Consider the following 12,974-nt stretch of genomic DNA (forward strand, 5'->3'; position numbering starts at 1 on the left):
AATTTTAATATTTCAAAAGAACTTCAACAAGAAAATATTTGAAGGGTACAGTTGGAATGTTGGATGAGCTCATTTGTTTATCTGATAGCCATTTCTTTTTTTAAATTAAAGTTTATTGACAAGGTGATATACAGAGGGGTTACAGTTACATAATAATGTAGTGAGTAAATTTCTTGTCATATTTGTTATTTGTCATACTTGTTATTATAACAATTTCTTGAGTAGCTATCATGTTCCAGGAACTTTGCAAAGTACTGGAGATACAGTGATAATGAAATTTCCCTAGTTCCTGCCCTCGGAGAGCTAACAGACCAGCAATGGAAACTGATATTAATTAAGTGATGACATAGATGAATAGTGTACTGAGATGACTACTATGAAACAAGTAAGCTACTGTGGTTGGGAGAGGCTCCAAGATCCTCTAAGGCCACATCAGTCATCATAATGAGTTTGGATTTTATTCTGTACCAAACTGGAAATCACAGAGTAGTTTTAATTCAGTGGAAGACATGGATTGGTTTCTGTTTCAGAAGTTTTACTTTGAGCAGGGTGCCAGTGGCTCATACCTGTAATCCTAGCTACTCAGGAGTTGAAATCTGAGGATTATGGTTCAAAGATAGCCTGGACAGGAAAGACCATAAGGCTCTTATCTCTAACCACCAAAAAGCCAGAAGGGAGTGTGGCTGGAGTGGTAGAGCATTAGCTTTGAGCATATACAATGACAACAACAAAACAAAATTTAGGGACCATGTCCAGGTCCTGAATTCAAACCCCAGGATTGGTACCAAAAGGAAAACTCTACTTTGACCACTGAATAAAGACTGGATGCGAATATCATGTGAACAGAAACAAGAAAAGGCATGTAGAAGGTACATAGTAATTGGTACATGAAAGAGGTAATGATAACTTCGATTAGGGTACAGAGTATTTGGGTAGGGAAAACTGGTAGATTAAAGGTATGTATTTCTGGGGTTTTTTTTTTGAAGTAGAAATAATATACCTGGTGGATCAGGCATGAGATGAAAGTGAGAGGGCAAAAAAGAGGATGACTTTTAGCTTTCTGATTTGGGCAATTGCACAGCTGCTGGTAACATTTGCGACCATATTAAGAGATGGGGAAATATTGGAGAAACAGCATTAGAAGTCAAAGATCTATTTATTTATGAACTCTATTCTTCTTGGTTAGACATAAAGAACACAAATTTGGTAGTAACATTTGATTGTCTAGAGTAAAGAAAACCAGGTACCTTAGAGCCATCAAATGGACACAGTTAAAACTGATTCTAGAGCATCCTGCCTAGGGAGATCATATACAGTCCATGCAAGCTAACCCTATGTGGAAATGACAGAGTGAGTTGATAGAGATAATGACTCAGTAATCTGCAGTGATTAGGTAGTAATCTATAACAGCAGAGCACTCTCATACTTACATGCCTGGTAGTGCCATATGACTTTGCATGCATTATCTCATTTAACTTGCCAATAATCCAACAGAGCTCAAAATTGCTAAGAGGTACTTACTTGGGACAAGTGGTGCTGGTAAAACAAGTGGTGCTGGTAAAATGGTGTCATCGCTGTATAGTACAGAGGATGCATTTTTTTTTTCCAGTCCTGGGGCTTGGACTCAGGGCCTGAGCACTGTCCCTGGCCTCTTTCTGCTCAAGGCTAGCACTCTGCCACTTGAGCCACAGCACCACTTCTGGCCATTTTCCTTATATGTGGTGCTGAGGAATCGAACCCAGGGCTTCATGTATATGAGGCAAGCACTCTTGCCACTAGGCCATATTCTGCTGAGAACAATTCTAGCTTGACAAAAGCATAACCAAATTACAAAAAAAAAAAAAAAAAGTCCCTGCTAGAAACTCATCTGTGGTATATCACTGGTGCTCCCAAGTTCCTTTGCCAATAAACTGGCAGAGAGTTGGCTGTTTCTAAACGGGATGCTTACAATCTTTCAGAATATCTAGATGTGCTCCACTGTGCCCATTCCTAGGCACATTTTTCCTATCTGGGGACTTGAATGGAACTGAAATTGAAAAATGAAGGCAATACTTTAGCATAACTCACCACACATATTATTTGCCTGGAATTATTAAGAGGTAAAAGCCACTAGGAAACTCTCGATGTATCTAATTTGATGGCAAGCATTCTTTACTTAATGTTGTAACATTAGTACAATTAGTCAATTAGTAACAAAGCAAAACCGTTGTTCTTGGAAATACACAACTCTAACAGGTTTATCAATGGGTCTATTATGACTTCCTAGAGAAGATGCCATTTTGATAATTAAACACCAGATTCAGCTCTTAGATTCCTAAGGAAATTTCCATCTGATGATTTCCAAGTCTTTTCCCAAGCAAACGAAGACTTTTATATCACCACGCTTGTCACTGAGTTAAAACAGTGGTATTCAGTAGGTTGCCTAGTATATATCATCCATTGGCTACATAGCTGAGAATTCTTACTCTTTGGAACACTTAAATCCCCATTTTTAGCTGAAATAGACTCCTACTTTGTCAATAGGATTATGACTTTTTTCTCTTGGGAAACAGCTCCACTTATTTAAAAAGATCAGCTTTCTTCCTAACTTTGAGCAAGACTCTGAAACAATGTAATCTCCACTTGCTACTCCGCAGAACAAGGTCATCCTCCTAATGCCCCAGCTTTCAAGCTTTTGTTTCTGTGAAGCCACTGGATGGAATAAGATTTTTGAAACTACCTTTCCACTCATCCTCTGGACATGAAACTCATGTTGTGAGCAGTATGTTCTTAACCTTTCCAGAAATCTTGATAGCTCTGGAAAACCTTCATAGCTAGAAATACAGTGTGGATGGGTGAGGTGATTTGTGTGCTAACAGAGATAGTGTGCTAACAGAGGTAATATGCTAACAGATAGTATGCTATCCCTGGACTTAGGGGTTCCCTGAACTGGTCTTTTCCCTGATCCTGAGAGATATGGTTTCTTGTTATCAGGAAGCTACCAAACAATATGGTATATCTGCCCAAATGCGAAGTGCTGTGGACCTAAATAGAATGAGCTTCCTGAGGCTGTTGATGATTCCAGTGATAATGGAGTTCTATTACAGAATTGCTAAGTTCACCACAGGGAAGCAGGGAGTAAGAAGAGGGGGCAAGTGGAGGTCAGAGATGCACATAGGATCTGGCTACAAGGAAACTTCTGGAAGGGGCTAGAAGGTCCTGGTTTAGTGGAGGCACTGGAGTGGTAGGTGGTAGACCAGGCTCTTCTGAGCTATACAACTGTTGCCTGGTACATATGGGTTAAACCCTTGCTGACCATCCAGACACAGGTGATTTTAGATCTGAGAATCAGAAGAGATTATCATCCTGAGAAATTTGTAATGGGGTTGCTGACCAATTAGTACAAATCTTTGAAGTCAGGATTTGCTGATAGCAATAATAAGGACTAGAAAGCCAAGAGAAATGTCAAGTAGAACCCATTGCCAAACCCACACTCTTGTATTCTAGGGATTTTTGGCAATCAGGTGGCTAACCATCACTCTGGCAGGTAGGTTAGGTAGAGTCCTGTTTGGAGGCAGATTATATTAATTACTTTCAAGGCTTTCCCCACGTAATCCTATAGGATCTGAAAGCAACATTCAAACAACTTCATTAAAATGTTTTGTTATAGCTTTGCATGCCAACATGTTCTTCTTGATTTGACTTTAATTCTGACTTTCTTCCATTCAATAGTCAAACACCTGGGAAGTTGGCTAAAAGAGAGCATGTGATGCTTATGGTGATGGAATCAGAATGGCCAATTACAGTGACAAATGAAATGACCACTGCATGAGTCACACCATCCAAAAAGGTATAAAGGTTACTAGTCCAGTAAAGAAGGAAAGTAATTGATATAGACATGAAGCTCAAGGTTTCAGATGCTGCTCCATGCAAAGCCTGGAATACCAGGTGAGCTTCTTACGTGGCAAAAAGATAAGAGTTGCGACTCAGAGGTGGTTGTTTACTGCTTCCTACACCAAAGTCCATCAGCAAATATGTATGTAAAGCATGAATTCGTGAAAGCTATAGCCATCACAGATGTGTGCCATAAACTAAATGCTACCTTTTCACAAAAAATGGAGCCACCTAGAATCTTGACTCCACGGTGCTCACGTTGAACTAAGATGGCACATGCTAGATTCAAAAGCCCACCCCACTATACTCTTTCACTTAGAGCACAGCTACTAAGAAACAGACTAGCCACCTTTCATAAAGCTCCTCTGATGAGTAGAACCCTGGGATAAAGCCCGCTGGCTCCTCTCAACCCCCAAGCAACCATGGGGCTCAGGCATTATTAACATTCCTTACAGACAAGGAGACTGAAGGCTAGAGAATGACATCATTTGCACAGGGCCACAAAACCAGAAAGCAGCAGAGCTCTGCTTTAACTACAGCGTATCGTGACACATTCATTCACCATTGCTATCCTTAAACTGTCCTGAACAAAGGGCCTGGTTAAGACAGCAAGCTGTTCATCTCCACCTACCCATCAACTGTTAATAGAAAGTAAGGACCTCAAGAAATGTCTCCTAAGAGTATTGACAGTGCTCTGATTGCTCAGCTTCCTGGGATAAGGATAGTTATGCCATGTTAATAGTTCTGACTTCAACACATTGTCACATCTTTTGCACCTTTGGAAAGAAGATATTATAAATGGCAAATATATCATCACATAAATAAAGAGCCACCTTCTCCCTTGGTTGGAGTCATGCTCTGCTTTTCTCATGTTGAACATTTATTAGCCCACTGTCATACCCAATGCCCTGTGGTATACTGCCCCTTCTCCTGACTGGTGCATGAAGGGAGAGCAATTGGTGGGAAATGTGGGCTTGCTAACCAATCAAAAACGAATTCTTCATTGGTAATCTGTGGACATCCTGAAGGGTCTTCAGTCCATCTGCTTATCTCACAAATTGGACAACAAAGAAGACATAGTATGTTCAAGGTCACATGGCAAGAAAGGAATAGATATAGCCTTAGGAAGTTTTGGTCCCTAGCACAGAAAATTCTGGCACCAGTTACATTAGGAGTATGTGGCCAGGATCTGGGTTCAGCAGTGCTCAGGAACATTAAAGAGCCATTCTCATTCCTTCCATTCCAGGTTGGGTATCTCCTGGATAGCTATTGCATGCTCAAGCAAAGAAGAGAGAAAGCAGACATAAATGAACCAGGAGCTAGGTAAGAGGCTCCAGGGAGTGGCAGGAAAATGCCACAGTGGAAGAGGATGCTTGCATTCATCCTGCTCTGAAATCCAGCTGAAGGCTTACAGTCAGGTAGACCTGGGCTGGAATCCACCCCCCCTCCACACACACACACCATTTAACCATTGTCCCTGCTCAGAATTGTTCTCTGTTAAAATGGGACAAGTACAGGGTATATACTCAATATAGTTGCATTACAACTGAGGGACACAAATTCTTCCACCAGACAGCATAAAAATGATACATTCTTGCCATCCACCACCCCCACTTCCTCTTGTAGCCAGTACAGAGTCATAAAAAGGCCATAAAAAAAGGTATTTTAAAGAAAAATCTGTCAACTTCTGGACTCTAAGATGGACATTCTAGCAGAGACACACAGGAATGGAAGCGAAGCTTTGTCCAGCAAGCTCTCACCTGTGTGAAGAAGAATGACATGCCTTGCTTTCCCAAAGGGCACAAAGAACCCACAGGGCAGACCCAGATGCTGAAGGTACCTTTCCTAGTGCCCGTTTCTCTCCTCTAGATGACTATTTGTAAGGTCTCCTCTCACCCAAGTAAGAAAAAGACGGACACCATGTATACGAATGTCATCTCTTTTCCACACCATCATTTCCTGCTCAGGTTTTTCATCTCCAGGACGACTTCTGCAGCTGCACTCTACTTTATGATAGTGAATCAGCATCTTTGATAGCCACTGCCGAGCACATTTTCACTCCTTGTCCTCTGTGCTCAGGGGCTATGGCCACCGTCCTTTCTCAGAAAACCTCTGCTTGCTGGCAATGTGAACCCACAAGGGCCGCTCGCAGCACAAGGATGGCTCTAAACAGGGCTTCGAAAAGCTGAAAAGAGTAAAGGAGCAAAATCTTCACCAGGAAACAACAGCTGTGACTTCAGAGAATGAAGTCAGTGTGGACAGGCCTGTCTCATGCATGTTTATGTCCAGGACCACCCTGGCAAGGCAGAGAGCCAGAGGCCAGCAGGCAACAGCAGGTGGATACAAGAGACACAGCCATTCACATCCAACCAGATGGGGTACTGGACCACCCTCCCATCCACATGCTCCTCCCCACCCCCAGTTTCCCAATGCTGCAAAGATCTAAGACAAGGAAGTAGGACTCAAACTCCAAGGCTGCTGTCCACATAGCAGCCAGTGAGGTGGCCCTGCTTATGGAGGGAGGTGGCAGAACCAGGCGAGGCAAATAAAGGGAGACAGCAAAAGGCTCTCCTGTTCTTCACCCCATCACCCCCGATCCCCCGGAGTAAGTACAGGAGTTTCTAGCTTCCCCCTCCACCTTTAACCTCACAATGTAACATTTCCTCCCATTAGAGAAAGAAATACATACTAATATCACAAAGAGCAGACTATGAAATCACTTGCAGCAAGCTGTGAAACCCAAGTGTTTTCTTGTTCTTCTGCAAGAATATGATTGCAGTTTCTACAAAAAGCAAGATGATCTGAAGTATGGTTTCCAGTGAATTCTACCATGGGTGATTTCAGAATACCCCTGGGAATGGGAGGTATGTTACACCTCCAGTTTCCTCTAGTGTGCTCTGACTTCCTGTTTTGAAGCACATCGCCTATTTTTGTAGGATTTCTTTTTCCTTTTCAAGATCACACATGATGACTGACCTGATAATTTGTAACCTGAATTGGGCAGAATGATCATGTTGGACTTTGTCAGGAAAGAGCTGAAGATCGTGTAAGGATCTGCCTGCCTGCCACACCAGTGTTTATAATGCAGTCTGGAAACAGGAGGGCAGTAGGTGAAACATATGTTCCAGGATCCTGATTCTCAGCAGTCCCAATGGTGAGTGCAGAAGTGTCTAGGTAAGGAACTGGATGGGAACGCGAGGGCTGGTAAGAACAGGGACCAAAGCTTATCAGCTCCTGAAAACAGAATGGGCTGGAAGATTCCTGGCAGTTTGGACACACTGGTCTTCTAGTGCATGCCGGTTCAGGAGCCATGCCCCTCGGCGGGACCTATGCTATTGTCCATGGCAGTCAGGACACCATTGGGAATACTTCTATGGAAAAGCAGCTCATGCAGTTTGTCTTTGCTCCTAAGCAATGTCTACCACTCAACCTCACTGTCTTCTCTGGGTCCATCCATTTCCTAGCACATTCCACTGTGTGACCTAGTCTGGCGTTCTCTGTCCGCTGACCCTATCCTCAAAAGTGCGGTGTTAAAGGAGCCCATTTACAGTTCAGTTATCAGATATACAGTCAGCCCATGGGCTCTGAAATTGGGCATTCAATTGCACTTGGAACAAAAATAGCAAAGAAAAAGAAATGCACCTGTGCCCAACACATACAGGCCGTCTGCATGTCATCATCAAGCAAGACAATAAAACAACTATTTGTGAGGTATTTACATTGCCTTGGATATGGCAAGTCATCTAGATGATTTAGGATACTGTAGATAGTTATATGAAAATGAATACAGGGCCATTTTCCATCGGGATCTTCAACATCCACATCTACAGATTTTGATATCTGCAGGGGTTCCTAGAATTCTTCCATGAACACCGAGGGAAAACTATACCAATTTTTTAATAAATTTGGAAGCAATTTACATACCAAATTGACTTTTAAATGAATATTAATGCTACCCCCTGGACTGACATATGCATACTTCCTCAACCTATATCCAGAGTAACCTATATATCAATAAGGAGAAAAGATAATTTTAAATCAGATGATCATTCTCCCATTTCACACTGCTCTGCTGGCAGTTCAAATAGCACACAACACTCAAGTTCAGCTCCTGTCTTTTCTTGTCTCTTCCTGCCCCACTTAGTAAAGAAGTGATTCAAGTGTAGCATCAGGAGGCCAAGTGCTGGAGCTTGTGTCTGTAACCCTATTATGGAGGCTGAGATCTGAGGATTGAGGTTTGAAGCCAGCCATGGCAAGTGGAACTCACCAGATGCTTTAACTCCAATTAACCAGTAAAAAGCTAGAACCAGAGGCCTGAGTCAAGTAAGTGGTAGAGCATCAGTCACAGCGAAAGAAAGAAAAGAAAGAAAGGAAGAAGAAAAGAAAGAAAAGAAAGAAAGAAAGAAAGAAAGAAAGAAAGAAGGAAGAAAAGAAAGAAAGAGAGAGAAAGAGAGAAAGAAAGGAAAGAAGGAAGGAAGGAAGGAAGGAAGGAAGGAAGGAAGGAAGGAAGGAAGGAAGGAAGGAAGGAAGGAAGAGGGGGGTAAGGGAGAGAGAGAAAGAAAAGCAGAGCTGAGAGTGAGAAGCTTTGAATTCTAGTCTCAGTACCAGTATGTACGTACATAACATCACTACCACCACTATACCACCTTCACCACCAAATGAGAGAAAAAGAAATAAAAACAAGTGAATATAAAAGACTCACAACATGGAAGACTTGACATTAGAAGTTACTAAAATTATATTTAATGGTATTCTGCAAAGTTACATGATTCCTATATACTACTCTAAGACTTATTCAAATGGATTTCCAACAACTGAGAGAGAAGAATGCAGTACTTATGAGTATCCTTTGAAGATTGGTCAGACTGGTTTGGCCTGGGCCATGTCTTCTCCTGTTAACATAGCAAGATATGGAGTACAGCCCGCATCCACTGTCAGTTCTATTCAACAGAGACGTGAAATGATGGTGAGGACCTGTCTCAGACTTCACTTGTTCAAAACACAGGCTCTGACTTTCTCCCACAGAACTGACTTTTCCTACAGATGTCCTTCTCTACTTCAATCACTGGAAACACCATTGGCCCCTTGGTCTAAGGATTCCTTTCTTGGAAATTTCTTACTTGCCATGTGCAAACCCTCGGCTAATCTTCAGACACAACCTCAAAGATACAGCAGAACCACACTACCCCTCTCTCATCTCTTCTCTCGTGACCATGCTTGTCTTTATCTGAGTTATATAGCAATAGCTTCCTATCTTATCAAAGTCAAAGCAAATATCCTCCCCAGTGGTCTAAGCCTCTCTTCTGCCCTTCTCCCTGCCACATATAACATCCGTGTCTGCAATGGTATACCCTGCCTCCACCCTTTTCATTCCAGCTCCACGGATCTCTGCTTGCCTGAGATTGCCTGCCTCCATCTCAACCTGTAATACTCTTCTCTCGGAAACCATATGTTCAGCTTTTGTATTTTCCCATATCTGCTCAACAAATGCCTGTTGAACTCATGGCCTTGCTCTCTTTGCTCGGCTTTTTTGCTCAAGGCTGGTATCCTATGTCTTGAATGATTCCTCCATTTCTGGTGGGGTTTTTTTTTTTGGGGGGGGAGGGTTCTGGTTAATTAGATATAATAATCTCATGGGCTTTTCTGGGAGGGCTGGCTTTGAACCTTGATCCTCACGTGTCAGCCTTCTGAATAGCTAGGATTACTGGTATGAGCCACAAGTCCCCAGTTAGACACTACTTTCTTCATGGAGATTTCCCCAAATCTTCCTAAAATAATTCTCCCGTCCTTTCATGCTATTCCTTATTCCTAGCTTAGTTTTACTTTTAGCATTTATGACATTCTTTCACAATATATACATGTGGGGTGTTTCCTTATAATTAAAAGATTGTCCCTACCCTACTAAGACCTATGCTTGATGAGTTCAAAATGTGTTCTGTTCAGTTCCCAGTGCCTAGAGCCATGCCTGGTTTATGGAAAACACTCCTTATACAATGCTAAAATAATGCATACCTGGAGAGTTTCTAAGAGAATTGGGAGCCACTTACCCCTCAGTAATATTTAAGGATTAGTGAACATTCTGCACAATGCTCACTTTAAGAACCAAACAAATAACTACTGCTCTTTCTAATCTCTTATGCCCACTCAGTCCACAACTGGCTAAATTCCCTTGTTTAATTCCCAAGTGCTGAGCTAAATACCACACAAAGGACAGAGAAGCAGAAGGCTGAGAATATAATACCAGACAAATTGACTGAAAATACTATACTACCTTGAAAAAGCAAGATGAACAATGGAAGCTCAGCCCTAAGCCAAGGATGTCATCATAGATGCTGAGTTTCTCCTCCCTAAAGAAGAGGCCACCTTAGAATGACTTCTTCTCCAGGGTAGAAATCATAATATATTTAAATAGAATGTAAAGAAATGCATTAGACAAGAATGATCTCTGTTGAATTATTTGTTTCTATCTCCACTCTGAGAACAAAACTTACAATAGCAAAAACTGAAGACTCCCACTTCAAGACAATGTGTCTCACTTCAATATTGGGTTGTGGGTTTTTTTTAGTATTATCTATAAGTAGTTGTACAAAGAGGTTTTCTTTTTTCCCTTTGATGCCAGTCCTGGGGCTTGAACTAAGAGAGTATGGGCACTGTCCCTGAGCTTTCCTGCTCCAGACAGTGGTCTACCACTTAAGCCTCAACTCCACTTCTAGCTTTTTTGGTGTTTAATTGGAGATAAGAATCTCAAGGACTTTCCTGCTCTGGCTGGCTTCAAATTGCAATCCTCAGATCTCAGCCTCCCAAGTAGCTAGGATTACAGGTGTGAGCCACTGGCACCCCCAAACAAAGAGGTTTTTAGTTCAACATAGTGCTTTATGAATATAATGCATCTGTTCAATGTTACCCCTCCTCCCTTTGTTCTCCCACATCTCTCCTTTTCAATCTAGAGAAAGGTGCTCAAAGTAGAGGCTACCCACAAAGGTGAAATCAGCATGGAGCACAAGATTCTGTAAGTGTATATTGGGTAGAATGACTTATGACCATTCATCATCAGGATCTCTGCAAGATGGCCCCACCAAGCCTATCTACTAAGAGATTGTTATCCAAATGATAGGCTTAGGCCATGTCCAGAAAAATCTAGTTTTCTTTTCTTTCTTTCTCTCTTTCTTTCTGTGTTTTCTTTCTCTCTCACTCTTTCTTTCTTTCTTTCTTTCTTTCTTTCTTTCTTTCTTTCTTTCTTTCTTTCTTTCTTTTTTCTTTTTGTCGTCATGGGACTTGAACTCTGGGCCTGGGCACTGCTGTTGAGCTCTTCACCTCAAGGCTAGTGATCTACCACTTTGAGCCACAGCACCACTTCTGGATTTCTGGTGGTTAATTGGAGATAAGAGTCTCACAGAATTTCCTGCCCAGACTGGCTTTGAACCTGGATTCTCAGATCTCAGCCTCCTGAGTTGCTACGATTACAGGCATGAGTCACTGGTGCCTAGAAAGACCTAGTTTTCTTAATTCAATAGAACTTTTCCTTATGCATGGATTAACCCTCATTCTTCCCAGGTACCATCAGTATCCAGAGGGAAGATAACCCATTCCAGAGCTATTGCCCGAGAACGTTACGTTACCAAGTTAGATTTCTGAGTTCCCTGGAAAGCACTTCAAAAACCAAGTGAGCCACAAAAATAAAAAATGGCCCCATTCAGAAATGCAAATATTCAGCTCTCTCTACCTTGTAGAAAGGAGAAGAAAATTAGGAACCTGGCTGAAAATTCTTGGGAAACATTCATTTTTCAAGAACTCAGCTTTGTTGTTTTTTTGTTTGTCTGTTTGAGTTTTTTGTTTTTGTTTTTGTTTTTGTTTTTGTTTTTTGCCAGTCCTGGGGCTTGAACTCAGAGCCTGAACACTGTCCCTGGCTTCTTTTTGCTCAAGGCTAGCACTCTACCACTTGAGCCACAGCGCCTCTTCTGGCCTTTTCTATATATGTGGTGCTGAGGAATCGAATCTAGGGCTTCATGTATAGGAAGCAAGCACTAGGCCATATCCCCAGCCCCAAGAACTCATCTTTGGAGACTCTGAAAAAGCAGAGGAGGAAGAAATCAGCTTTTATTGGGGCAAGAATTTGTTTTCTTTTTTGCAGAGTCACAAATCAAAACTGTTAGTTCTAGAAATTCGAAAGCTCTCTGAGGGAGACAGTGGGAACACACGGAGTTCTGGAAACTGCCAAGACTGGATCCAAGAATTATTGACTGTACGATGTTGAGGAGTAAGCTTAGCTTCCCAGTATCTCAGTTTTGCAACCTTATTTGAGGATTAGCAATAATTCATGTTAAGTACCTGGCTCAGGCCATGGCTCACAGCAGCTGCTCAATATATAGGATTTTATGACTATTTTCCCACTTCCACAGGAGCACCTGCCCGTGCATTACCAGGAAATGTAAAGCACGCAAGGGGACACCAATGACTATAAAGAAATTCATCTGGCAGCGTTCCAGTGCTTCACGCCTGTAATCCTAGCTACTCAGGAGGCTGAGATCTGAGCTTGGGGTTCAAAGCCAGCCCAGGCAGGAAAGTCTTTGAGACTCTTATCTCAAGTTAACCACCAGAAAACAGAAAGTGGCACTGTGGCTCAAAGTGATAGAACACTAGCCTTGAGAGAAAAAGCTCAGGGATAGTGCCCAGGCCCTGAGTTCAAGCCCCATGATCAACCAAAAAAAAAAAAAAAAAAAAAAAGAAGAAGAAGAAAGAAGGAGGAGGAGGAAGAAGAGCAGGAAGAAGAGAAGGAGGTAGCAGGAGGAGGAGGAGGAGGAGAAGGAGAAAGAGAAGGAGAAAAGGAGATGAAGAAGAGAAAGAGGAAGAAGAGGAGGAGGAAAGAAGAAGAAGGAGAGAAGAAGAAGAAGAAGAAGAAGAAGAAGAAGAAGAAGAAGAAGAAGAAGAAGAAGAAGAAGAAGAAGAAGAAGAAGAAGAAGAGAGGAGGAGGAGGAGGAAGGAGGAAGAGAAATTTACTCATTTAGAGGAGTGGCTGTATGGCTGAGGAGAGGTGCATGCACTGTGCGCACGCGCACGTGCATGCATGGGTGCGCATGTGCCCGCATGTGTGCTTGAACTCA

General features: G+C 42.2%; 2 protein-coding genes across 4 annotated transcripts in view; one reads left to right on the plus strand and one right to left on the minus strand.

The window, feature by feature from the left end:
• Adamts9 (ADAM metallopeptidase with thrombospondin type 1 motif 9) overlaps nt 1-12,974 on the minus strand; it is a 148,078-nt gene that overhangs the window by 38,496 nt on the left and 96,608 nt on the right. The window lies entirely within an intron of this gene.
• Nucleotides 6,662-9,445, plus strand: LOC125358714. The gene is made up of 2 exons (XM_048356094.1): nt 6,662-7,027; nt 8,635-9,445. Exons 1-2 carry the CDS (start codon nt 6,993-6,995, stop codon nt 9,299-9,301), a joined length of 702 nt encoding a protein of 233 aa, XP_048212051.1. The 5' UTR covers nt 6,662-6,992; the 3' UTR covers nt 9,302-9,445.

Source organism: Perognathus longimembris, chromosome 10 (genome assembly GCF_023159225.1).
Source record: "Perognathus longimembris pacificus isolate PPM17 chromosome 10, ASM2315922v1, whole genome shotgun sequence".
Taxonomy (NCBI): Eukaryota; Metazoa; Chordata; class Mammalia; order Rodentia; family Heteromyidae; genus Perognathus; species Perognathus longimembris.

What these genes read in the sequence shown, in the direction of transcription:
- LOC125358714 (XM_048356094.1), top strand. Translation starts at nt 6,993, where the DNA reads ATGTTCCAGGATCCTGATTCTCAGCAGTCCCAATG. An exon ending in GATTCTCAGCAGTCCCAATG is followed by an intron (nt 7,028 to 8,634) that starts GTGAGTGCAGAA and finishes TATTCTGCAAAG; the next exon opens with TTACATGATTCCTATATACT.